Below are 27,752 nucleotides of genomic sequence, written 5' to 3' on the forward strand. Positions count from 1 at the left end.
TCTTCAAAAAATAGCAGATGCATTTGGCCAATGTCGTAGCTAATGCTATTTGCTCAAATACCATCATTAAAAATGGATACACCATTGCTATTTTAAGGAGTTTGCTGTCTACAGCTCGGCCTCTCTTCACCTGTATATTACAATAATGATTACACTTCAAATAATCCTTCAATTTCTGTAAAGAATGTTCTGCATTGAATCATAATTTTACAACACAGAAAGCCTTCTATTTCATGCTGCTTAAAAAAATATTTCTCACTTTGCAGCTCTCAGTAAAGGTAAAATAATAGACCATTTAAACATAATTCAAAATAGTTATTTTTTATGATTAACAGAGGTAATTGCTCAAAATAAGTAAGATAATATTTTCAGTTTAACTGAAAATACCCATAAACGATTTCCTTAGAAAATTTGTCTTTTATTCTTTCACCTTGATAAGATTATATGTTGGCAATATATTTATTAATGTCAACCATGCATTTTGCTTTAAGTTTACTGCTTTCCATTGCACTTGTTTGTGGATAAATAACAGAATATTCAGTGGCGCAATTAGTTTAATTAAGGAGATAAAATCTGCACAGCATAACCACAGACAGAAATGAATATTCTTCATTAAGATCATTATAAATGGAGATGCGATTTATCATCAAAACTGATTTAAAAATGACTAACAAAAGCAACCATGGAAACTCCTCAAACTGAAATAGGATTAAATATATAATAATCTAAACCTTATAAATAAGTTAACAATGATTGAAAATTACACACTGCTCACAAAAACTTGGAACTTCTATTTATGTAAAATTCTGTGAAAGTGGCTACAAAGATATACAGTATATCTAAACATTGAAAAAAATTGAACAGTATTAGATTTCACATTATGAAACTTTGATGCCAAAACTCTATACTGACAGCTCTTTACCATAAATATGCTTCAGTGACTGAAATTAACAATCTCTCATAATCTCCAACCCTCTTTCACATTAACCATGTTCAGACAGATACAACAAAATAGCTTAAAATAAGTCAAAATATCACATAGGTATTTGAATAAACAGGGATTATTTGCATGGCATTTTATACAATACTTCCATTTCGAGGTTCTTCTGACTTTCATAAACCAATTGATTGTCTTCTTAGAAACAGAAATATGAGGGATGGATTCTGGGCAGTGGGTAAGAAATATATCTGCAAATCATTCTGGCTGCATAACTCAGAAGTAAAAATATCAGCGCATTTTGGACAGCCTTGTAAGTGCAGTGATTTGTCAATGTTAGGTTGCTGGTAAGGATTTATTTGTTGTGGGCATGCAACAATGGAAGTGAAATCATGCTTTCCATAGGTAAGACATCAGAATCACAAAACATTTTCTCATGCCACCTACGAAAGTATTGAATGAATTTTAAAAACACAAGCTAATATGATAAACAGAGTTAACAATTATTCTCAACTCAAATCTATCCATCCAAATGGATGCAAGAACTCTTAATGACTAATTTTGCTTAAATGATAGCCTGTGATTACTATTATGGAAATCTCAAATCTGTTCTACGTTTTGACATTTTTTTGTAAAGACTGTTGACTTAAGTCCTAGATTTTTCATTTACTGAGATGACATTATAACTTCCAGACTGATATTATGATTTACTTTGAAGCAATCATTCCAGATGTATTTTCTATCATGTTTCTTTTTCTTTTTCTTTGGCTTGGCTTCGCGGACGAAGATTTATGGAGGGGGTAAAAGTCCACGACAGCTGCAGGCTCGTTTGTGGCTGACAAGTCCGATGCGGGACAGGCAGACACAGTTGCAGCGGTTGCAGGGGAAAATTGGTTGGTTGGGGTTGGGTGTTGGGTTTTTCCTCCTTTGCCTTTTGTCAGTGAGGTGGGCTCTGCGGTCTTCTTCAAAGGAGGTTGCTGCCCGCCAAACTGTGAGGCGCCAAGATGCACGGTTTGAGGCGATATCAGCCCACTGGCGGTGGTCAATGTGGCAGGCACCAAGAGATTTCTTTAGGCAGTCCTTGTACCTTTTCTTTGGTGCACCTCTGTCACAGTGGCCAGTGGAGAGCTCGCCATATAACACGATCTTGGGAAGGCGATGGTCCTCCATCCTGGAGACGTGACCCACCCAGCGCAGCTGGATCTTCAGCAGCGTGGACTCGATGCTGTCGGCCTCTGCCATCTCGAGTACTTCGACGTTAGGGATGAAAGCGCTCCAATGGATGTTGAGGATGGAGCGGAGAGATAGCTGGTGGAAGCGTTCTAGGAGCCGTAGGTGATGCCGGTAGAGGACCCATGATTCAGAGCCGAACAGGAGTGTGGGTATGACAACGGCTCTGTACACGCTTACTAAACCTCAAAATTATCATCTTCTGATTTCAGCCTTTGAAACATGACAATTTAATTTTCCAAACTCTCTTGTCACGTAAAGGCCATATTATGGGCAGCACGGTTCGTGTAGTGGTTGGCACAATGCTATGACAGCCCCATAGACCTACCTTTGTACATTCTCCCCATGTTCGTGTGGGTTTTCTCTGAGCGCTCCTGTTTCCTGCCACCCTCCAAAATAAAATGTACCGATGTTGTAGATTAATTGGAGTACTTGGGCGGCATTGGGTCGTGGACCGGAAGGGTCTACTACCATGCTGTATGTCTAAATTTTAAAAATAAGAGATCAAGCCTGGATTGGGCTGCCTCACAGACTTGAATGTTTCTATTTTCTGTGGGTATTGACAATAATCCTCAAGAAATAATCTGACCAGAATTCTCTGCATCTTTACTTACTTGGACTTGGACTTTAATATTTTGGCTACAACATTGGTCAGCCCATCTACTTTATTAAATTCTACTACACAGTATTAGTACATTGAGCATCAGGCCCACTAAGGCACCAATATTTGCTATTCACGCCATTATTTCAAACCATTTTGCATGATAATCATGACTCTATTTTAACCATTTATTTCCATATTTTGATCAAATAATGTTCATGAGTTTCCTCCCAGATTCGTTCCTTGCAAGTGTCTGTAAATTAAATAAGTTTACAGAACAGTTAGTTCAAATTGTTGATCTCAATTAGAAACCATTTGAAAACATGATAAGTTAAATGCCCGCTTTTAAAACCACAAGCTGATAATTTGAGATAATAATTAAAACAATAAATTGCCAGTAGATATGTTTTAATTACATTTCATAATTACATTCATTTATTAAGGAACTGTAAGAAGACCTCACATTGATGATGTTCTTTTCAAATTTTCTGGAAGTTCCACTTATTTCAATGTTAATGAATTTTCTCTGAATGTAATCACTGCCATTACTGCAGGAAAACTTTGAACTTAACATAAATCTCAGTGCTGTATGTGATGTCATGTCTGTACTGACAAGAAAACTGAAATTTTTAAAATTTGCCAATTACTGTAACCTGATTTATATCGGTATTTAACACATTACTTAGGTAACTTGAGAAACTAGCAAGTGTGTTTACCTTGGATTTTCCTAAAGTTGTACACACTTTGACCATTTACCTTGTCTTCTATCATTTCAACTACAGTAAAAACAGATGAATGGTCATTAATCTGAAATTTCAACACTGTTTTTCTCTCCACATATGTTATCTGTCCAGCTGGGTGTTTCCAGCATTTTCATTTTTTTAATTTCAGGTTTCCAGCATCTGCAGTTTGGTAGTTTTGTAGTGGAGCTGCAGTGATTGCCAACAAGACAATAGTCATTCTGTACCTAAATTGACAGTTTATCACATTACCCAGTTAGTAAAGTTTCATTGTCATTCAATTAATGTTTTCATCCATATTGACACAGAGCTAAAACAGATTCTAGCCCCTACTTGCTGCTATGGTGAAGTTCTACAAGTGCAGTGGATTGTCAATGGTCTTTTGGGCAAAATATCAGAAAAAGCCTGCATCTCAGGTCAAAAAATGCTTTCATGCTACTTGAAGAAGTGTGTTGGATTTCTTCCAGTGTCTAATTAATATTTATCTTTCAAATTATTAGATTAAAAAAATAGCTAGGCAACTGACTTTCTTTGGGGACTGCAAAATGGGAGTTGGTGAATGATAAAGTAAATTAATTTGCAGTGATTCATTCAAACTTTTAAAGGTTTGAACCATCTTCCTTCCGTATTTATTTATTTATTTATTTTCATTCCAGTATCGTGGTAGCTCCTCAATGCACCAGACTGCGCATTCTGTGCTCGGACCATACTAGTTTAGTTAAAATTCGTGTTCAGAATAAATGCGTTATGATTTTTTTTTCTGAAATGCTTGGGTTGCAGGGAAAGATCCGGTGTCCACGTGTGTCGGCTGCAGTAAACATATTACAGATCCGTACATTTTGAGAGTCTATCCTGACCTGGAGTGGCATGCAGCCTGTCTCAAGTGTGTTGAGTGTAAGCGGAATCTGGATGAGAGCTGTACTTGCTTCTTCAGGGAAGGAAAGATTTACTGCAAGACTGACTACTTCAGGCAAGTGATAATGATAGAGGGTTTACTGTCATGTGCATTATATACGTGCACCAAAAATTTTACTCATGCAGCTGAACAGACACTTCCTAAAAAAAATAACAACTGCATAAAAAAGATAGATAATAAATAGTCATATAGTTACCACATTGCAAGAACAAAAAAAGGCATTATAATGGTGATGACTGTTCTTAGTGAAATGCTGGAACAATCCGTGATTCGTGTGATAAGAAGAGGTTCAGGAGCCTGAGAGCTGGTGGAAGAAAAAGTGTTCTTGAACCAAAAAGGTGGAGACTTCAGACCAATGTTCCTTCTGCCTGAAGGTAATGGCAAGAAGAGAGCATGGGCAAGCTGCTGGGCTCTCTTACGATACTGACTGATATCATAAGGCAGCACCTCATGGAACCATCTTTAATGAATGGAAGGTCAGTGCCTGTGGAAAATCTAAAATCATATCAACATATTCCTGAATTGGGTAGTTAAATATTATACCTTCCAGCCTCAGAACTCCCTAAAACTATTGGTCTACAGCATAATAATAAGTTGTCCATCCATGCCACATAAATTAATTAGTTTTCCATTACATATTTAATAAATCTGATATCTATAAGTAACATTTACCACATGATATTTTGTTCAGAACAATCTGTTCATCTGAAACACTGCATTTCAGGACAAACTAAATGAAAAGAGTGAGAAAAAGAGGCAAATGAAAAGCAAGGCGCATGATGTCAAAATCGCAATGGAAAAGTTATAAGGGACCAAGATATCCCAGGGAAATAACCAGAAATAACATCACAACCAGACATGAGAAAATTGCTTGTTTATTTTCAATCTAGTAATAATAGAGCAGGTATCCAAGTATTGCACTGCGGGTGCTCTACCGTGCTGTAAATGAAATTTTAAAATACATGTGAATGAGATCATTTCAATAAATGAACCTGAGGTCAATTCATTTGCATAATTTATCAGCCCTGCAGAAGTTCCCAGATTGTATTGTCAGCCTGTTCCCAGCATAGGTTGAAGGTGGATCATCTGGCCATAAAATAAGATTATTGGGTTGAACAGGGGTGACTGAAATCTTTCAAACACCTTTAAATTAAGGTAGAAAATTTAAATTCTTAAATAAAGGAATTTCCATTTTATTTTGAAATAGTTAGCTGAAGCAATCACAATCCACATATATTTCTGGGATTAAAATCAAACTTGTTGAGTATAATTATGACTTAGTACAGCACCAGATACTCACACCTCATGCAATTAAGCATAACAGTTGGCAAAGGGAATAGTTTGTCAATACCTGAACCTCTCAACTGATCACTGATTTCCCTTGGGGAAGCTTGTGGAACTGTGCAACCTCTGATGAAGCACTGAATTAGTGCTGGAGCGTTGGAACTTCGGTATTAAACGATGGACTTGCCATAATTCTCAAACTCCTATCATTTTCACAATGTAATAATGGTTTATGCCAGCAGTTTTGTTTTCATTTCCAGTGTAAATCTGGGCTAAGGATATGTTGAGCTAAATGCACAATTTTGAGAGTAGGATAGCAGCATCCTGCGATGTAGTACAGGGTCTTGGGAATGTAATAGGCTGCAAGCTCAATGTTGCTAACATATTCCTTTCAAGTTCCATTCCTTTCATTTCTTTCCAATCTTCATTCTTCTTCCCAAGACATTGACAGAGTCAATTATTTGAACTGGCATTGTGGGTAACCACAACTTGTACTTCGCTGATCCTCATCCTATCTCACTTCACTAAGATTAATTATAAAGTTTTAATGATAAGGAATTCCAATGGACATAATTTAGAGCTGAATTAGTCTGAGTCGAGATGCTAGAACAGTTTTCTTCAATGTCCATTAACATTGTGATGTTCTTTTGAGACACAAACTCTCAAAAAAGCTTTAATATCCTCTGCTGTTCTTCAGAAAATTCTCTGTGCGATGTGCTCAGTGTCAGGCTGGACTGTTGTCCTCAGACTTGGTCCTCAGAGCTCAAGACCTCACTTATCACCAACAATGTTTCTGCTGTGTAGCCTGCAATCGGTTGCTCCTGCCAGGGGATGACTTCAGACTACGATTAGACGGGCCATACTGCATCAAGGATGGTGGGCTTCTAGATTCCAGCTTAGATCAAGAGGGTCTCTTGATCTCTCCAGCAAACCCTGGTAACTTAGATTTGTCAGGTTAGTTGATGCTTGTACTCAAATGCTATCGTACAGTTTAATGGTTAAAAATCTGGAGCAGCATCCTCAGTCAGGTCTGTGCTATTATGGAATAATACAGGGGCCCCCAGGTCATGAATGGCCAGTCTGAAAACCACGTACATTTTCCCATATACTTTTATAGCAATTCTCAGGCTAGTAATAATAATAAAATGTTTCACAGTATTTATTAATGTGTGAATACAGTAAAGTTCCATTCGTTTAATTACGGAGAGTGAAAGCATTAGGAGCAAGTGCATGCAGAGCAATATAATATGGGTTACCACAGGAAAAAAACGTGCCTGGCTTACAGAGAAATTGGCTTACGGACAGTTATCTGGAATGGAACCCTTCTATAGCTCGCGTGCCTGTAGTTGTGAACATTAAACTGACAGATTGCCACAAACAGAATGCTTCTTTTGCCCATCTTCTCAAAGGAAATCTTGTATTCTTGCTCATTTTACATTACATGCAAAATAAATGATCAGCCATGGTCTTATTGAATGGCAAAGGAACTTTTGGGGTGGTGGGGGGGGGGGGGGTAAATCCTTGGAGTCCTTAAACGACTCTCTAATTAAGTGTTGTTTGGGAATTTAATAGTAGAGAGGTAGCAAATTGTTCCTGAACCTGGTGGTATGTCTTGTGGCATCTATTCCTCTTTCCTGATGGCAGCAGTGAGAACAGAGCATGTCTTGGGTGGTGTAGATCCTTGGTGATTGCTGCTCCTTTCTGATAACAGTGTTTCATATAGATTTTCTTGATGGCAGGGAGAGTTTAGCTTGATGTACTAGACTTTTGCAAGGGCTGTCTGTTATTTTGACTTGGCAGAAATGATTCTACCGTGATGCAGCCAGTCAGCACACATTCCGTTACACTTCGGTAGAACTTTGCCAAGATTTCCGATGTCATACCAAACCAAAGCAGAGGTGGTGACGTGATAGCATGAGTATGTTGGGTCAAGGAAGGATCCTCCAAGATAGTGACTCTCAGAAATTTAAATTTCCTCACCCCCACCAGTTCTGATCCCCCAATGATCACTGCATTTACACCTCTAGTTTTCCCTTCCTAAAGTTTCACCAATTCTTTGCCATTTTGTCTAGATCAATTAGTTATCCTTAGATTTTCATCAATGTCTTCATAATGTTTTTAAAGGACGTATCAGAGAGGTAAAATAATGATTAATATATCAAATGAAAATGTGATTCCAATGCAGCACAACATGATCTTCAAAGGTTGGTGTTCATTTTGCAATAAAAAGGTATCCTTATATTTGATCTATTCCTTGAGGTATATTGTTCTTAATAATCTCCAAATGATTTACATTTTTTTTCCCACATAGAATATTTCTGTTTTGTGGTAGAGAAATTCAAGACCTATCAGCCATCACGGCATGCAGCAAAGCACTCTGATAAGATAACCCGCGTGAGGACAGTGCTGAATGAGCAGCAGCTGCTCACGTTGAGGACCTGTTATGCTGCAAACCCCCGACCGGATGCACTTATGAAGCAACAGCTCATTGAGATGACAGGCCTCAGCTCAAGGGTCATCAGGGTCTGGTTTCAGAATAAACGGTGCAAGGACAAAAAGAAAAGCATTCTGCAAAAACATGGAGAACACTGTAAGAGGGACAAAACAGTAAGTGTGTCTGATCTTAAACCATGCAATTAAAATGCTAGCATTTATATCCTATTGCTTCTTTCTATTCCTCTCCTTACACAGGCACAATTTCTGATCTTCCACTGGATTCAATAGGCATTTTGACCATGCGTGTGGTGGTACACCACTGGCCTACTGCAGGGGGCAACCTCTGTACCTGCAGGAGTGTAAGGGGACAACACCTGGCCGGCTGCCAATCAGTCGGCCTAAATGGATCAAGCCACACCTGGTCAGGTGTCAATCACCCTCAGGATATAAGCCTGCGCCGGTCTCCCGAGGCCTCACTCAGAGTTGCTGCAGCCACAGCCAGCCTGGCTCTGTGGAAGTCTTTGTGGATTAAAGCCTGTTGTACAGTCTTTATCTCTGTATGTGTCTGATTCTGGCTAATAGTGCCCCACAATGGGGGCATCATAGATTCACCAATAACACTGAATTTGTCATTTATGACTGAAAATTTAGGACAAATTTTAACAGAGTGTTGAGACCAACTGAAGAACTTGCATAGCAGCCTGTTAACTCATTATCAAACCTGGAATCTCTTGATCCAACTGCTTACTGTGTGAACACAGTAATGGATACCATCTTTCTTATAGATTCAAAACCAAACCTGATGATATCCTGCACATGTTCTGCCAGCAGGCATCCCTGGATGAGTGCAGGGAAACCTTGATCACATTTCCTTTTGCTAGGGATGCTGGCACCAGTTCTTATATTTGATTGTTACTCCAACAAACTCAACATAATTCAGGCAAGCGTAAAACCTTCACTCTCTGTTAAAATATAGAAGCATAAATATTGAGGACAAAAGTGGAGTCCAACATGTCCCGGTGTTGTATATAACGTGCATGCCATAGTGAGAATTACACTCGCTACAGCTTTCCAGACATACACTGATAACAAATGGTAAGAGCATAAATTACATGGGACAACAATTTTTTTTAAAAAGGTTTGCTTCTTGAAAAAAATTTTTGGGATTATGATGAACAACTTCAAGGTGAACACAAAGGTAATTTCATATTTTCTGTATCACATAGGAAGCTGGAGAAGTATTAAATTAATTTTTATTGAATTTAGCATGTTTAATCGTATAATGATGCTGGCACATTGTTCAGAAAGCAATATCTTCATTGTCCAGTGGAATCATCCAGATGTATTAAAAGAAAGCAATAATTATTTTCATTTGACCACTTTCCCCTCATCTAAATGGGCAATTGGCAAAATATAATCTTGTTTCTTCTAGAGAAGGAGTGGCAACAGCAGAAGAATCAAATAATTCAAGCACTGTACAGGTTTACAATGCCTTAGAAAGGAAATGTATAATTTACACCACATAAATAAGCAAATAGTTCATATTGTGACCATTTATTTCTGATTGGGACTCATAATTTGGGGTCACTACTGAACATTCCTTTTTTCTGCATTGTGCACCTTTTGCACAACTCATATCTGGTCCTGGTCCCAACCGACATAACCGTGGAACAACTTAAGAGCAGAAGAATATGTGAATTAGAAAGAAGTGGTGTGATTGGTGGTGATGAATGATTGATGAACCTACCACCATTCATCAAGATCGTGGCTGATATTTTACCTCAGTTTCATTTCTTTTGATTTCCTCAATATCCATAAATTTATGGCACTCAATGACCCAGCCCTCACAGCCCTCTGAGTTATAGAAATGTAGAAGATGACATTTCTCTTTGTGCTGATCTTAAATTGCTCACCTGTTATTCTGAGATTGAGACCCTGGTTCAAATTTGGAATGGCATTGGCAACCCTGGCAAATTTCTACAGAAGTGTGTGGGACAGTATGCTGACCAGCTACATCATGGTCTGATATAGGAACGCCAATGCCTCTGAGAGTAAAGCCCCGCGAAAGGTAGTGAACCAGCCCAGGACATCACAGGCAAAACCCTCCTCACTGTCAAGAACACATCTACAGGGAATGCTGCAATCGGAGAGAAGCAGCAATCGTCAAGTATCCATACCATCCAGCACACGTTCTGTTCTCGCTGCTGCCATCAGAAAAGCAAAACGTGCACCATCAGGTTCAGGAACAGCTGCTCCCCCTCCACCATCAGACTCAATCAGGGACTCATTTAAGGACTCTTATTTTGGCACTTATCAATTTTTTTTTTCTCAGTCAGTTTCTTTACATATCTTTATTTGTTTACATGTGTAAGTTGTGTAGTTTTTTTGCATTTATTGGCATAAGTGGTAATTTTGCCTTGCCCACAGGAAAAAAGAATCTCAAGGTTGAGATTAACATATAACATAAATATAAAATTGACAATTACATAATTATTCATTTGTATACAAGTAAACACCCACACAAAAAAGCCAATGGAAAAAGAAGATAAAACTACATCAAAAATGCCTGTAATATCTTAAAAACATTTGATTAAATAGATCCATGCAACCAGGCTAAACCCATTTATTAAATAACGTGTAAAATAAGAAAAAAAGAGAAAAAAACTAAAACTAGTCATGCATGTTCTTTGACAATCTGAAATCTGAAGATTTATCAAGCAGGCGAAACAAACATTCACTGCACCTTTATAAGTTTCAACATCATTGTCCATCGAAACTTGAAAACATATAAATATACTCTACTCATTCTTTCCTTAAACCTGCCATCCCAGGAGTTTGTCTGGTAAATCATCATCAAACTCCCTCTGGTGGCAAGTCCACCTTTTTTAATAAATAGAACACTGTATGCAAAATTTCAACTGTTACTTTATTTTATTTATTTTTTTCAATTATATTTACCACATGGTTGAAACTGATTCTGGCTATTGAGACCCATGCTGCCCTATTACACCCAATTAACTTACCAATCCTGTATTTTTTGGAGGATGTGTGGATACCGGAGCACCCAGGGAAAATCCATGCATTTCAAAGGGAGAAGGTACAAATAAATCCCTTATAGACAGTGCTGCATTCGAACCTGGGTTGCATGCACTAATATTGTTGCACTACCATGCCACTCTGTATAATTGCAGTAAGATATCTTTAGTCCTGTACTCACTATAAGGCCAACAAATTATTTGCTTTTCCATTTGCTTGCTGTACTTCAATGCTAGCTTTCACAATGTTAGTGTTCTAATATATTTTGGACATCCACATTTTCCAATTCATCACCATTTACTTACTGTATATGGCCTCATATTTTTCTGCATTATACTCTATCAACTCTCCTCTTGCCTATTTGCTTATCTTTTATGAAGCCCCTCTTGGCCCTTTTACATCCTCCTTCTACTTACAATCTAAGTTAGCTTGGTGTGACATCAATGTTATAACCTTAGGGCAACTTGTGCTATTTGTGTGAGTATTACAAAAATTCTGGAGAAATTCAGCAAGTCCTGCAGTGTCTACAGACTTCCTTGTTTAACTGTTCGTGTGGGTGCAGCCATCATTAATTATCTTGCCTTTCAAATCCTCCTGTGGTAAGATTCCTTGATAGGCCCTTTTATAGTGAAATAATGCAATTGTAGAGTCCTTTGTTTTGTTCTCTGCACTTTTCTTGGAGCTGTCTGAGGGCAAAGACCATGTCAGTAGTTCCTCTGTTTGCGCGAAAGCCGCACTGTGATTCTGGGAGAATATTCTCGGCGACACTAGGTCTTATTCTATTTTGGAGAATCCTAGCGAAGATTTTTCCTGCAATGGAGAGCAGCGTGATTCCCCTGTAGTTTGAGCAGTCTGATTTCTCGCCTTTGTTTTTGTACAGGGTGATGATGGTGGCATCACGAAGGTCCTGAGGCAGTTTTCCTTGGTCCCAACAAAGCTTGAAAAACTCAAGCAGTTTGGCATGCAGAGTTTTGCTGCCAGCCTTCCAGACCTCTAGGGGGATTCCATCCATACCTGCTGCTTTGCCACATTTCAGTTGTTCGATTGCCTTATATGTCTCATCCTGGGTGAAGACCTCATCCAGCTCTAGCCTTAGGGGCTGTTGAGGGAGCTGGAGCAGGGCGGAATCTTGGACTGAGCGGTTGGCACTGAAAAGAGATTGGAAGTGTTCTGACCATCAGTTGAGGATGGAGATCTTGTCGCTGAGGAGGACTTTGCCGTCTGAGCTGCGCAGCGGGCTTTGGACTTGGGGTGAGGGGCCGTACACAGCCTTTAGAGCCTCGTAGAAACCCCTGAAGTCACCAATGTCCGCGCTGAGCTGGGTTCGTTTGGCGAGGCTAGTCCACCACTCATTTTGGATCTCCCAGAGTTTGCGCTGAAGATGGCTGCATGCGCGACGGAAGGCTTGTTTCTTCTCTGGACAGGACGGCTTTGTAAGGTGAGCCTGGTGGGCAGTTCACTTCTTTGCCAGCAGCTCCTGGATTTCCTGGCTGTTTTCGTCGAACCAGTCCTTGTTTTTCCTGGAGGAGAAGCCCAGTACCTCTTCAGTGGATTGCAGTATGGTAGTCTTCAACTGATCCCAGAGGGTTTCAGGGGACGGGTCCGAGAGGCGGATTGCATCGTCGAGCTTTGCTTTGAGGTTTGCCTGGAAGTTTCCTCTCGCTTCGTCTGACTGCAGGTTTCCAACATTGAACCTCTTTCTGGGGGCTTTACTGTTCCTGGGCTTTGGCTTGAAGTGAAGGTTGAGCTTGCAGCGAACCAGCCGATGGTCAGCATGACCCCGGTGTGGAGCACATCTCGTTTGTCACTTTCTCACACCAGGATGTAGTCCAGGAGGTGCCAGTGTATGGATCGGGGATGCATCCAGGTAGTCACCTTTGTTGACCTCACCAAAGCCTTCGACACCGTGAGCAGGAAAGGGCTTTGGCAAATACTAGAGCGCATCGGATGCCCCCCAAAGTTCCTCAACATGATTATCCAACTGCACGAAAACCAACAAGGTCGGTTCAGATACAGCAATGAGCTCTCTGAACCCTTCTCCATTAACAATGGCGTGAAGCAAGGCTGTGTTCTCGCACCAACCCTCTTTTCAATCTTCTTCAGCATGATGCTGAACCAAGCCATGAAAGACCTCAACAATGAAGACGCTGTTTACATCCGGTACCGCACGGATGGCAGTCTCTTCAATCTGAGGCGCCTGCAAGCTCACACCAAGACACAAGAGAAACTTGTCCGTGAACTACTCTTTGCAGACGATGCCACTTTAGTTGCCCATTCAGAGCCAGCTCTTCAGCGCTTGACGTCCTGTTTTGCGGAAACTGCCAAAATGTTTGGCCTGGAAGTCAGCCTGAAGAAAACTGAGGTCCTCCATCAGCCAGCTCCCCACCATGGCTACCAGCCCCCCCACATCTCCATCGGGCACACAAAACTCAAAACGGTCAACCAGTTTACCTCTCTCGGCTGCACCATTTCATCAGATGCAAGGATCGACAATGAGATAGACAACAGACTCGCCAAGGCAAATAGCGCCTTTGGAAGACTACACAAAAGAGTCTGGAAAAACAACCAACTGAAAAACTTCACAAAGATTAGCGTATACAGAGCCGTTGTCATACCCACACTCCTGTTCGGTTCCGATACATGGGTCCTCTACCGGCATCACCTACGGCTCCTAGAACGCTTTCACCAGCGTTGTCTCCGCTCCATCCTCAACATTCATTGGAGCGCTTTCATCCCTAACGTCGAAGTACTCGAGATGGCAGAGGTCGACAGCATCGAGTCCACGCTGCTGAAGATCCAGCTGCGCTGGGTGGGTCACGTCTCCAGAATGGAGGACCATCGCCTTCCCAAGATCGTGTTATATGGCGAGCTCTCCACTGGCCACCGTGACAGAGGTGCACCAAAGAAAAGGTACAAGGACTGCCTAAAGAAATCTCTTGGTGCCTGCCACATTGACCACCGCCAGTGGGCTGATATCGCCTCAAACCTTGCATCTTGGTGCCTCACAGTTCGGCGGGCAGCAACCTCCTTTGAAGAAGACCGCAGAGCCCACCTCACTGACAAAAGGCAAAGGAGGAAAAACCCAACACCCAACCCCAACCCACCAATTTTCCCCTGCAACCGCTGCAACCGTGTCTGCCTGTCCCGCATCGGACTTGTCAGCCACAAACGAGCCTGCAGCTGACGTGGACATTTACCCCCTCCATAAATCTTCGTCCGCAAAGCCAAGCCAAAGAAGAATGCAATTGTAAAGACAGAGATTCTCTGCCTTTAAATCACTTACCTCCATAAAAGGTCCGAAGGTGGAATGACTGGTCGAACTTACTCCATCTTCCATCTGCCTGGTGGGGGTGGGGGTGGGGGTTAGACTCAGAGGAGTGAAGTCGCTTCCTCTCTATAAAAGGAATATCACTGAATGCGGCTCCAAAGGGGAAGGACGATGTTGTCACGATGACATCGTCAGCCTGCGATTCAGGAGCACAATTTTTTTTTAAATCCATATGGTTAATAGAGGCTATTACGTTGTGCTTGAGTCTTAAGGCTGTTTGCACAGATCTCCACTAGCGCTCTTACTTGCTCTTTGGTTGCCATTTTTGAGTATAGGCTTGTGATAGTACAGACCTATCACCAATGTATATAGTTACAATATCTAGAGTGTAATGACTGTGCTTACAACGATTGGCTGAGAGCTTAGCCACGCCTACTGTCTGGGCCTTAAAGGGTTGTGTCCCTAGCCAGGTCGGATCATTTCGAACTGGTCGGCCACCTGTGAAGAGCTCCTGCCTTTTGCTAATAAAAGTCTTGGTTTGGATCAACAAGTCTTTGGTTCTTTCGACGAGCTCTACAAGGCTACTTTCCCTTCTCAGCGTGTCTGTTTGACGTCACACTGGCAGGAAACGCCAATGCACCAATCAGCTCACCTCCTTTCAGTTCTGACAGCTGGCTCTTGACTCAATTCTGCATTAAGAGACCATGGGATCCACTTTATAGGCTGTCACCATAAAAGGTAAAGTCGTCTTTTTTTAACTTAAGCCGGCTATAATGCGGGGTTTCAGCATAAAAAGGGTTAATGGTAACCATTTGCAGACAATGAATGGATTACAATGAATGACAATGAATTCAGTACACAACATTCACATCCACCCCACTAGGGAACAGGGAATTCCATGACATGGACCCTTGTCAGGATTGTGTGGGACTTGGAGGTGGTGATGTTGCCACAAGCCTAGTGCTTTTATCCTTCCGTGAATTTGCAAGATATTGTCAGAGTAAACAAAAAATAAGAAAGTGAATTTTCTTGATTTTGTAAATGAGACCACTTATTTTTTTTTCTTGAAACCTATATATTGTTTTTGATTTTTCAACAGGATATCCAGGGGTTGATTGGAACCCTCATGGTAGCTATGAGTCCACTACCACAGAAAAATTATTTGCAAAGCAGCCCTATTAAGGTACACAAATGCCACCTACCATGGGAAGATCTAAAGGACTCCACACAGCAGGTAGGCAAACCCACAATACATTTACATTTCTAATATCTATTACCGCTGGAGCTGGCCTGGTTCTCAAGTGCCATGGGATGGGAAGTCCGTGATAAGAAGCTGTCCACAAAACTAGGTAAGCCTAGCTTCACCTTCAATAGAAATGCCATTGAGCCTGACTGAGTTGGAACAATGGGGATTCAAGGAAAGATTTTCCATCTCTTAAGTCTGCCCCCAACAAGATGAACTTTGTAAGGGATGGATGAAGGCTTGAACTTTGGAAAATCCTTAAAATTGCAGTTATAGAACCATAAAACTTTACTGAACAGAAAACAAGCTCTTCAACCCTTCTAGTTTGTTTATTTACTTTGAAGAGGTTTTGTCCTTTCTAAAAAATATATCTTTTTTCCCTCCACAGGCAGTTGTTTCTGCAGGAAGATCCCTTTCAAACTGCAGTCATAGTGAGGTGTCAAATCTGAGTTCACAAATCTCAGACACACTAAACAGCGAAGAATCCCAACCACCTGATCTCTGACTTTGTCGCCTGCCATTAACCAACCTATCACTGAAAGAACAAAAGGGATTTCATGTTTACTTGTGGTGCTCATATAGTCATCGTGGAAGATTAAGCAAGTTTAATTTAAAAGTGATAAAAAAAGGAAAATATTTGAAATCACAAAATGTATCATAAAATACACACCCATAACAATCTTAGAATAGTGGGTAGGCTACACAGATGCTGGTGGACCACACAGATGTTAGCAAATCTTTGGAATTCTTTATCTCAAAGGCCTGTGGATGATCAGTCATTGTGTTCATTTAAATTGGATAAACTCCTAGACGTTAGGGAAATCAAAGAGGTGGAAATCATGTAGGAAAACTGTGTGTTGAAGTCGAGGATAAGCCGTGATCTTGATAATTGGCAGAACAGGGCTAGAAGTGCCAAATAATCTGTTCTTGCTATTTCTTCTATTAAATCAGAGCAATTAAACAAGGCCTGGTACTACATCCTAAATTGAAGCCATCCCATTCAAAGATGCAGCCAGTCCTATACCCCATAACCTATCCTGCTTTTGCATCACCAATTTACAGATTGTACAGCAACCTGCTGCAGGTTAGTATTCTTTTCATCCCTCCTGGAAAATAATAGCAATTACTGCAGGTGGCGTCAAAATGAAAGAAGCAACATTCAAATGGATGAACAAAAAGCTGAAGATACTAATGACACATTTCAAATGAATAATAATTGTCAACGGTAACTACCATTTTACAAATACCTTGATATATAACAAAATGGTTCATGGAATTAAGGACAGAATTGAGCATCTACTTATTATGTCTGGCAGCATTTTGTGCATTTCCCTTTCATTTGTAATGATCTTAACCAACCAAATTATAAGAACAAATAACATAATCACTTTTTAAAATATTGGATGTGATGGATGGTTTTATAAAACCATCAAATGCGATCAATATCCAAATCACATAGTAAAACAATTAAAATGAAACTAAGCTTATGAGCCACAGCTATGAAAATGCTGAGAGAGAGGGCTACTCCACCAATATATTAATCTACCACTTTTTCTCACTGGCCTAAGGCTTTGAAACTATTCATTCAACTCTGTTTTGAATTATTCTGTTTCCAAGACTTTTATTCACTCATTAGATTACAAATGGATGACGCATCATGAAAAAAAATATTCAGTTTCCTGGTGTGCAGCTTTCTTATCCTGTAGTTTAATTTTATCTTTAATTTCCTGTTTGAAGAAACACTGAAGTTTAAAAACTGTACTATCAGTAGTATTAATTAGCTGGAGAAAATCTGTGTAATCTTTCGAAGAATATGCTTTAGGATGATGGGGGAATTAGGGGCTATGAGGATGGGGCAGGAACGTGGTGTACAATCAATGAATGGATTACCTGTGATAATGAATTGTAGAGGGGCTTTGAGTGGTATGAGTTCCACTTCTGTTTTCATTTCTTATGATGGTAATAATTCACTAAAAATTAAACTTTAAAATTCCCTTGAACTGGCACTAAAATCTTAGAAAGCGTGCCCTAATATAATTTTAATTTCTGTTTGATAATTATTGACTTCAACTCTCTTCGGACACATTTTTTTATTGTTGCCTGTTCAGTTTTAGTTTCCAGTCATTTATGCAGTAGGAACATTATCCAGACAACACAGTCAGCCTAGTGTAACACTGTTACAGGGCCAGCAACTGGGACCGGGGTTTGAATCCTGTGTTGTCTGGAAGCAGTTTGTGCATTCTCTCTGTGTCTGCGTGGCTTTCCTACGGGTGCTCCGGTTTCCTCCCACCATTCAAAACATAGCGGGGGTTGTACGTTAATTGGGTGTAATTGGGCGGCACAGGCTCTTTGGCCGAGAGGGCCTGTTACTGTGCTGTATGTATAAAATTAAAGGCATTTGGATTCCAATTATCCTTGTGTTAGATTGACTTATCTGTTTACATAAAATTCCTCCTGTCAAAAGAGAAGTAATTCTCACACTGGTCAGAAATGTAAACCATGAAGTTGAATGCCATCAATCCTACTCCTGTTTATTTAATGCATAAAAAGAAATGATCAGAAAAATCTCCCTTTGGTAACCTACAGTTTTGCAAGATGCATTTCTCGTGTATTTGAGATGCTTCCACCTTACACACAGCAAGATCCCACATATAATATAATAATAGCAAGAAAATCTGTTTCAGGAATGCAAATTGAGGTATAAATATTGACCAAAATAATGGAGATAACTCCACTGCAACGGTGAGTATTTCACATCGACACAAGGAGAAAAATATGGCCTTAGTTGAGCAATTCACCTGAAAGTGCAGCACTCCCAAAACCTAAGCCTAAATTTGTCCAAGTCTCTGAATTAGGACTTGAACCTGGAACCATCTGACTCCAAGTTGGACATAAACAACATAAAAGTCTCAATGATTGCTGTCAGTAAAAAGGATCCTGAGAAAAATCATTTAATGTGAGAGTATCAGATTAAATTCAATCCTGAAATATCTTTACTGTACTTGTTTCAAAGGAACTGCTGAATGACTACATTACAAATGGTTACAAATGTGCTTTGGTGTGTTATTTTTTATTTGTTCTATCAATTTTTGGGGGAAATTATTTATTCCCGAGTGCATAAACTTTGACACGTAAACTTACAGGCCGCACACCAGCAATTTAGCCTTATTTTTATATTCATTGAGGTCATGTCTCATCTGTACCCTTAAAATACAACCTTTGCCTTATATCCTTTAATTCGTTTGGTGAACAAAAATCTAATTTTGGTGTTAGATTTGACAATTAACTCAGCATAAATTGCAATTTGCAGGCAAGTTCCAAAATTCATCATTCTATAAAAATATATTTTTACTAATTTCACTCCTAAGAGGCCTTCCTTCTAACTTTTAAACTATCCACCCCCCTACCCCCCCCCCCCACCCCCAACATTCCAAGCCCAGCTAACAACCTTTTTTACCTATTTATGAGTTCCATTCAATATCATGAAAACTTCAATCAATTCATCACCACAGCTGGCACCAAGGGGAGGGGGCATCCATGGGCTTTGCCCCCCCAAATGAGTTACTGTGCCTCCCCACCACCCGCTGCACCAGCAGCAGCGTCACGTGGCTTCATCTCCATGCTCTATAAACATGTGCTTTTGTCTGTTACATTGGAGGGAGGGGAAGTGTAACAGCAGCATGCGGAGGAGGCTCATGGCAGGTATGGCACCTGCTCCCCCCTGCCCGGCTGAGTGAATTTTCAAAGTCAGTTTGCGCCCCCTTACCCCCGATTAGACTTGTTCTGATGCCAACTCTGTTCACCACCAATCTTCTAAATACCAGAAAACATGGTCCTGATGTGTGTAATCTATAATACGATCTCTGCAAAATAGATCTTCCAATCTTTTGAACAAAGCCTTGTTCCATGCATCAATGTTAATCAAACTTCTGATAGATGTCACACTGTCTGTGAATTGTGCATCATTGCAGTGAAGACTGCCAATGCTAAGGTTTAAAACATTTTAACCCCTACTATATTCTTCTACACTTTACACGTACATAAGTACTACCTATGAAAGAAATCATGAATAAAAATATTATAAACTCTTATCCACTTTTATTGTAAATATTTCAAGTAACATGTGTGAAATATCTTTATAATAATAAAGTTGTGATCATGTTGAATGCTCAACAAAGATTATATTAATTCTTAAAATAATTTACAGTAAAACCCCCAGTATTCGGCACCTATGAGGATTGATAGTCACCGGATAAGTGAATTTGTCGGTTGCCTGAGATTGCGTGTTGTATGATTAGCGATCTAGTGGCAAGGCATGCCAATTTTAAACTTACTATTTCTTTTCTGTGATTTTGTTGCTGGTTGCTTGAGGCTGCCAGTTGCTTGAATTCTGGATAACGGGGATTTTACTGCACTTTGTTATATTAAGGCAATTGCTTGTTTAAAATGGCAATGTATGGTATGTTCTGTTAAAAGATCAACAACAATTACAACTTTAAATAAGAATTCTGTCTTCTCAAATGCTGTAAGTGATATTAATGGATAGTGAAATAGGACATGAGATGGTGTCATCTATTGGAGATATCCCAATGCAAATGTGGTCATCCCTTGTGGTCAATGAAATCACAATCAAAGTTTAGTTTATAAATATGGATATGTTAGATATATAATCTTGTTGCAGCATCTTATACTTTTGACTGTGCTTTTCATGTGGATGTGTTTTCATTCGTATTAAGCAGGAAGCGATCTTTAATCTTTACAGTTATGGGCAGTTTGCACAAAGCTGTAACAGTGCCAGTGACTGGAGTTCAAATCAGTTAATGTCTCTAAGGAGTTTATACATCCTCCCTGTAAACCCCATGGGTTTCTTCCAGGTGCTCCAGTTTCCTCTCACCCTTCAAAACATACCAGACGTTGTAGGTCAAATGGGCAGTATGCGCTCTTGGGCCTGAAGGGTCTAATACCATGCTATATGTCCAAATTTAAATTTAAAATCTGTTGTTCTCAGGTCCCTCTAGTGGACAGATTACAACAGAATTAAATGATTTATGCAAAGTTCCATGTGGCAGAACCCCTGATCTGCAAGTGTTATAAAAAGGATTCCATTTTGTGGCTGAAAGGGCAACGAAGTCCAAGAATGCACCTTTGTTTTATTTTGTAGGACCCCTTTTCTTTTCAATGATCTTTTCCTACCATGTTAGATTTTTCTTTTAATAGTGGGTGAGTACAAGTCAGGAATCTGAGGTTATGATCTTGTCATCTCCGCCATTTCATTTTTGGTGACATGATGCAAGATCAATTACGCAAAGACTGAAGATACTAGAACTGAAGGCTTTTATTAGGAAGAGATGGACAGCGTCCCTTGTGTTGCTGGCTCACACTAACCCGGGCTTGAACTGGGGGCAGGCTTGTGGCATGACAGTCTTTATGGGGAGAAAGGGGTGGAGTCATGAGCCAGCCAGTGAGAGCAGGATCAAACATAAAAGGACATATTATTTACATACACAACAGTGGTTTCACCACATGACACAAATGTGGCACTTCATATTCGTCATTGATATCTTGATAATACATTTCTTGAATTTCTATTAATTTAGTTATCTTTTCATTAACCGAGAAGTGAAAGGAATTTCACATGAAATGCATTAAATGTTCTAATATTCAAGATTCTGCTTTTAGTTTATATGGTTAATATTTGATGCTACACTATTTTGTTTCCAGTAACACTTTAATGCAACTTTTATATTTGTTTCGCCTGCAAAGTTTAAAGTTTATTATCCTAGAGAGGCAATCATCCCTTGTCAGGACTGGCCATTTGTGGTTGACTTACAATGTACTACCAATCTCATTATCAGTGTCTATCTGGTTAGAATTGAGGAAATGTATTAAACATGATAAGCAACTAACAGCAGGAAGGAGATTGAGGAATAAATATGAAAGTTACTGGAGAAAATAAGAGTGATGATTGGGAATTTCAATTATTCCTTCATGGACTTGGGTAGTAGTGCAAAGGGCAAAATTAAGAGAAATTATTGATAATGTGAACAGGAATTGCCTCAATCATTGTTATCAACTCAGTGAAACAGGTCCTGCTAACTTTGGCAACAAAAATGGCAGGAAATATTTAGGAAAGTCTCCTGACAGTTGACATGCAACTCACTATCTTTTCTAAATGTCTTATATATACAATTTCAAATATGCAGAGACACAAAACTAAACAATATTGCAAGTATCAGGAAGGAGGTCTCGGTGCCATAAGTCTTGTACCACCAGGTTCAGGAACAGCTGCTCCCCCTCCACCATCAAACTCCTCAACGACAAACTCCATCAGAGACTCATTTAAAGACTCTTACTTTGCACTTGATTTATTACTGATTATATTTTTCTGTATTTGCATAGTTAGTTTGTTTACATTTCACTCTTTGTATAAGTATCTTTTTCTTTAGTACTATTTACACTAGCCATTCTCAACAGGGGGCATACACCACCCTGGGGTCCACAGCACATTAAGGGGGTAAAGAACTGAAATCTTTAATAAGGGGGGCCTGGAAACGATGACTGAGTTAATACTAAAGAATATTGTTTAATCTGTTCCATTTCCAGCAACACCCCCCCCCCACTACATTAATGATTTAATAAGGTGTAGGGGGGGGGGCCTGGAAACGGAATGGATTAAATATTTTTGGGGGAAGGAAAGGACTTTGCAGCTAGGCTTTGCTGTATAGTTGCCAAGCAACGCAAGACTTTTTCAAGGTTGGAGGCATTTGGAGACAGCCTAGAATGACCTAGAAAAATGTACAAAATTAACAATGCTTTCAAAGCGTTCCTTGCTTCAACGTGATTGTGCTTGACTGACATGGAACCAGCTAATTGCTTTGGCAATGAATTGTCTTCCACATAGTTTTCCTCTTTTGTTCTATCGCCTTGAATTCCAGGAAATAAACATTCTTTTTATTAAGTTTTCTCTAATGACTTATTGTGTACAAAGCATTGTGATCTAAGAACCTTTTTATTTTTTTTGTAATACAATATGTACGTTCCTGTTTTCATCTTTCCTACATGTTCAATAAGAATGATTTCCTAATTGACTATTCATTGAATTTAAATGTTCAAATTTAGACATACAGCATGGTAACCGGTCATTTGAGCCCTCGAGCCCATGTCGCCCAATTACACCCAATTGACCTATAACCCTCTGTGATAGTACAGATCTATCACCAATATATATAGTGTATATAGTTACAGTATTTAGACTGTGCTTACAGCGATTGGCTGAGAGCTTAGCCACGCCTACTGTCTGGGCCTTAAAGGGTTGTGTCCCTAGCCAGGTCGGATCATTCCGGACTGGTCGGCCACCTGTGAAGAGCTCACAGGGAAAGAGAGAGAGAGAGACAAGGGAGGGATCAAACAGAAACCAAAGTCACTGTTAATATCATATAGTTAGAGAATGCCCAAATAGAATATTAGATATTGTTCCTCTAATTTGCAGGTGGCCTTGGTTTGGCAGAACTTTTAAAAATTATTTATCTTCTCTTTCATCTAATCTTACTTTTCCTGTAAATGAAAATAAAATAAAAACTGCAGATACTGTAAATCTAAAGCAGGAACAGAGAGTGCTGGAAATACTCAGTGTATCAGGCTGCATCTGTGGGAAGTAGGGTGGCCATTCCAAAAGGAGAACTGGTTATAGGTTATCGTATATACACCGTGTGTTTGTATTTGTTGCTTTTCCAATACTGCTTAAATCTCATTAAAAATATAATTATTTTTGAAACACAGTGAAAATATTTATATATATGGTAACTATGACCAGGTCCTCCTTTTAGTATGGCCATCCTACAGGAAGAGAAACAGAACCAACATTTTGGATCAGAATAATTCCGGTAATTTTGTTTTGATTGTAAAAATGGAAAGTGAGTAATTGGATGTCTCTAGATTGAGTATTTGAAAGCCTGTAAAAGCAGAAGTCATTCCATTCCTATTGTGTGCTTTTTCCTGCAAGTTCTTCTTTGGCTTGGCTTCGCGGACGAAGATTTATGGAGGGGGTAAAAAGTCCACGTCAGCTGCAGGCTCGTTTGTGGCTGACAAGTCCGATGCGGGACAGGCAGACACGGTTGCAGCGGTTGCAGGGGAAAATTGGTTGGTTGGGGTTGGGTGTTGGGTTTTTCCTCCATTGCCTTTTGTCAGTGAGGTGGGCTCTGCGGTCTTCTTCAAAGGAGGTTGCTGCCCGCCAAACTGTGAGGTGCCAAGATGCACAGTGTGAGGCGATATCAGCCCACTGGCGGTGGTCAATGTGGCAGGCACCAAGAGATTTCTTTAGGCAGTCCTTGTACCTTTTCTTTGGTGCACCTCTGTCACGGTGGCCAGTGGAGAGCTCGCCATATAACACGATCTTGGGAAGGCGATGGTCCTCCATTCTGGAGACGTGACCCATCCAGCGCAGCTGGATCTTCAGCAGCGTGGACTCGATGCTGTCGACCTCTGCCATCTCGAGTACTTCGACATTAGGGATGAAAGCGCTCCAATGGATGTTGAGGATGGAGCGGAGAGAACGCTGGTGGAAGCGTTCTAGGAGCCGTAGGTGGAGAGGACTAAAATCACAAACAATATCTGAATAATCTTATAAATGATGAAAATAGTTGATAAAAGAACTCCATCAATTAAAAAAATTCAAACCAGCAAGTTAATACGATGTTTAATATGGCATCTTCTTCCATTGTCTGTGGTTTGCAGGCTTTTCAACATAGATTCCTCTAGTCTTTCCTCGGAATTCTGTCTATTCGCAAAAAAATTGCAGACTTTTTTTGCTTTTAAATCCACTTGTCCTGCTGCTTTCCTGTTTAAACTTCAATTTTCATATGGCCAAATTCCAAGGCAGAAGATGCAAGCAACATCATTGCTGTTTCCCGCAGGTTTCCCTTTTATCCAAAATGTTGATTACAGTAAAATCCTTAGTATCTGACACCTATGGGGATTGGTAGATGCCAAATAAGTGTATTTTCCATTTGCATAAGATTGCTTGTTGCGTGATTGGTGAACTAACAGCAAAGTGCACCAATTCTAAACTTCCATATTTTTTACCTATTTATTTTACGCCTCTTTTGCCAGTTGCTTGACTCTGTTTGTTGCTTGAATTCTGGATAACGGGGGTTTTTCTGTAGTAAGGTGCTACAGAAATACATTGGTTAGCACTGCTGTCTCCCAGCTCTGCCAACTCAGGGGCATTGTTAATCTCCTAACCTGGCTATGTTGAATTTGCACATTCTTCGTGCGGCCATGTGAATTTCCTAAGGGTGCTCTGATTTCTCTCAGATCCCAAAGAGATGCTGGTTGGTAGATTAATTGACAACTGTTAATTCCCTTACTCTATGTGCATTGTAGGCGAACCAGGGTGGCTCAATGGTATGTAAAAGAGAATGAGTTACAAGGAAATCAATGGGGAATGGGACTGTCAAAAATTCTTCAAGTTAGCATTGACTTGAAAGACGGAGTGGCCTTCTTTGTTTTTATGAAACATTCCAGGAATTTCATTGAAGGGATTATGTTATATGACTTAACTTACAAGTGCAAAATAGATACCTCATCTGCCCTTTGCCAAATTGTGTCCCATTCATTCTCTCATTATTGCTCTCTGGTGTTCCTCAAATCATCTCCAGTTACTATAGTGACGTTAAGAGGTTTTCTCATTCATCATGGATGCAAAATGCCTTCTGTATTTTATCAAAGAAATCAAGGATTGAATTTTGATTTCTGAGTTCTAACCTGTTACTCTATCTTACTATCTGACTAAATTATAAAACCTTGACTATCTTTGCATTTAAATTATACAATGTTATATTTATAGTTTTCTATTACATTCTAGATCCAGGAACTTACATGAAGTGGATTTAATGAAGCTTACAATGGTGAAGCATTAATCCATTTTTACATGCATTGTAGCACTCTTCAATTCACCGTGGTATTTCTGTATTGGTTTATTTCTCATGACCCAGACTGATGTTGCTACCACACAAAAAGTACTTGCATTTTTTCAAAGCTGTATGAAACCAAAATACTTTATTTCATATCCTGAAATCAATCTTGTGGCAAAAATGTCTCAGTGGAGCTTAAAACATCAAAATCCTTTGCTTCAGCATCAACATACAGGACACAATGCTTGGGTCCAAATTGGAGAAATTAGGTCAACTATTGGCAAAGTTCTAACCACAACTGTCAACTGAAATATGAGGAATGGAGATGATCACACAAGCAGTAAATGAAGACTAATTGATCAGATTTAGAATTGTACAGAGCATAATTAACTCAAGAGCGTGAGCAAGTCTTTCAGTATTTCAGGCTAAGGATTTCTCTTCCCCTCCCTCCTCCCCACCCCGCACCCCCCATTTCATGTCTCCAAATTCCTTAATTTTATGTCTGCTTCCATTTTTAATCCCTCATCTATCTCAGATCTGGGATACTATGGGTACATCATTTCTCCATTCCAGCATAATTAACATATCCTTCAACTGTCAAAGTCCTGCTTTCTGAAAACATGTTTACTTGATTTTATTTTGTTCTCTTTCTATTGTAAATAATAAATTATAGCAACTCATGAGAGAACTTTTGGCCATAGCCAGCAAGATCCATCTCAATATATTTATACCATCATAAGTACAAGACTGGTAAATTTCCCCAGTCAGCCATTTTTTCCTAAAACTTAAAATTCTATTTTCTGCTCTGCCTTTTACTGTGACATGGGTTTCTATTTTTCAGAGATACAAGGCTGAACCTTTCAAAAGTGACTTGCAGTCTATGAGAAAGATGAGGCTGGAGGTAGGGAACAGCGAATCTTGAGGTATTACTGGGATCCAGAAAGCTGGATCAGGGAAGGAGGGAAGGAGGGAAGGGTCACAAATAACGGCATAGTGTCTGCCTAACAGACAAAGAAGTGAATGTTGAGCGGGTTTTTGGTTTGCAATAATTTCTCTTGACAATCTACTGGTGTATATGTATGTATTTATTTATTTATAATTTTTAATTAGATTTTAATTAAATCTATCCATCCACATTTAATTAATTAATTTTAGGCATACATCATGGTATCAGGCCCTTTCGGCCCATGAGCTTGTACCACCAATTGACCTACTACCTCCTGAATGGTGGGAAGAAATCAGAGCCCCTGGGGTAAACCCATGCAGACATGGGGATAATGTACAAACTCCTTACAGATAGCGCTGGATTCAAATCCTGGTCTCGATCATTGGTGCTATATCAGTATTGTGCTAACTGCTACACTACCTATGCTGCCCTAGCTAATGTGGCCACTGTCTGGATTGAAATGGGAATGTGGATTGCAGAGTGACCTCTCTAGCTGGAGCTTAGTCAGAAGTCACCTCACCTGCCAATCAAGGGTTAGATCTGCCTATTGTGCAGCTGATACGTGATTGGCCCTTCAGGCGACAATCAAAATGGTTACATTTGTCCACAGGTGAGAGTAATGCACCTGCAGGCCACGTGGACAGGTCTTGCAATGAAAAAGTCAAGCATGTGCTCTCTCTCTCTCTCTCTCTCTCTTCCCCCCTTTCCTTGCTGCTGCATGGAAACCATCACAGGCAGTTCTGGAGGGCCAAATGCAATGGGGCCACCCGGATCCTGAGCCGTGGACCATGCTGGAGGCCAAGTTCATTTGATAGACTTGACCGCAGAGCCCACCTCACTGTCAAAATACAAAGGAGGAAAAACCCAACACCCAACCCCAACCAACCAATTTTCCCTTGCAACCGTGTCTGCCTGTCCCTCATCGGACTTGTCAGCTACAAACGAGCCTGCAGCTGACGTAGACATTACCCATCCATAAATCTTCATCCGCGAAGCCAAGCCAAAGAGAAGAGAATTGACTGTTCATTAGTGTGCCATGCCTATGCATGTGTGGGCATTGTCTGCTTGACCCTTGTGTTTCCAGTTGGAGTTGAGAATATTTAGTAGTGATTTTTTTCACACCCATTGTGATTTGTGTATTATTGCTGTGTATGTGCTCGTTAGTTGTGACCATTGCTGAATTCCAGGCTGCAAGTCATGGGCA

At 40.0% G+C, this 27,752-nt stretch overlaps 1 protein-coding gene and 1 long non-coding RNA gene across 6 annotated transcripts in view; one reads left to right on the top strand and one right to left on the bottom strand.

The window, feature by feature from the left end:
• The window catches only part of LOC138758781 (uncharacterized), a 52,690-nt gene that overhangs the window by 10,458 nt on the left and 14,480 nt on the right, over positions 1-27,752 (bottom strand). The window lies entirely within an intron of this gene.
• LOC138759626 (insulin gene enhancer protein ISL-2B-like) lies at positions 18-16,196 on the top strand. Its single transcript, XM_069930339.1, has 6 exons — positions 18-132; positions 4,289-4,478; positions 6,406-6,662; positions 8,020-8,315; positions 15,548-15,682; positions 16,080-16,196. The coding sequence occupies exons 1-6, from the start codon at positions 18-20 to the stop codon at positions 16,194-16,196; spliced, it is 1,110 nt and encodes a 369-aa protein (XP_069786440.1).

Source organism: Narcine bancroftii, chromosome 3, assembly GCF_036971445.1.
Source record: "Narcine bancroftii isolate sNarBan1 chromosome 3, sNarBan1.hap1, whole genome shotgun sequence".
NCBI classification, from domain to species: domain Eukaryota; kingdom Metazoa; phylum Chordata; class Chondrichthyes; order Torpediniformes; family Narcinidae; genus Narcine; species Narcine bancroftii.

Coding starts and splice junctions, on each gene's coding strand:
- LOC138759626 (XM_069930339.1), top strand. CDS start 18: ATGCATTTGGCCAATGTCGTAGCTAATGCTATTTGCTCAAATACCATC. Junction 4,479..6,405: donor TGCAAGACTGACTACTTCAG/GCAAGTGATAAT, acceptor GCTGTTCTTCAG/AAAATTCTCTGTGCGATGTG. Junction 15,683..16,079: donor TAAAGGACTCCACACAGCAG/GTAGGCAAACCC, acceptor TTCCCTCCACAG/GCAGTTGTTTCTGCAGGAAG.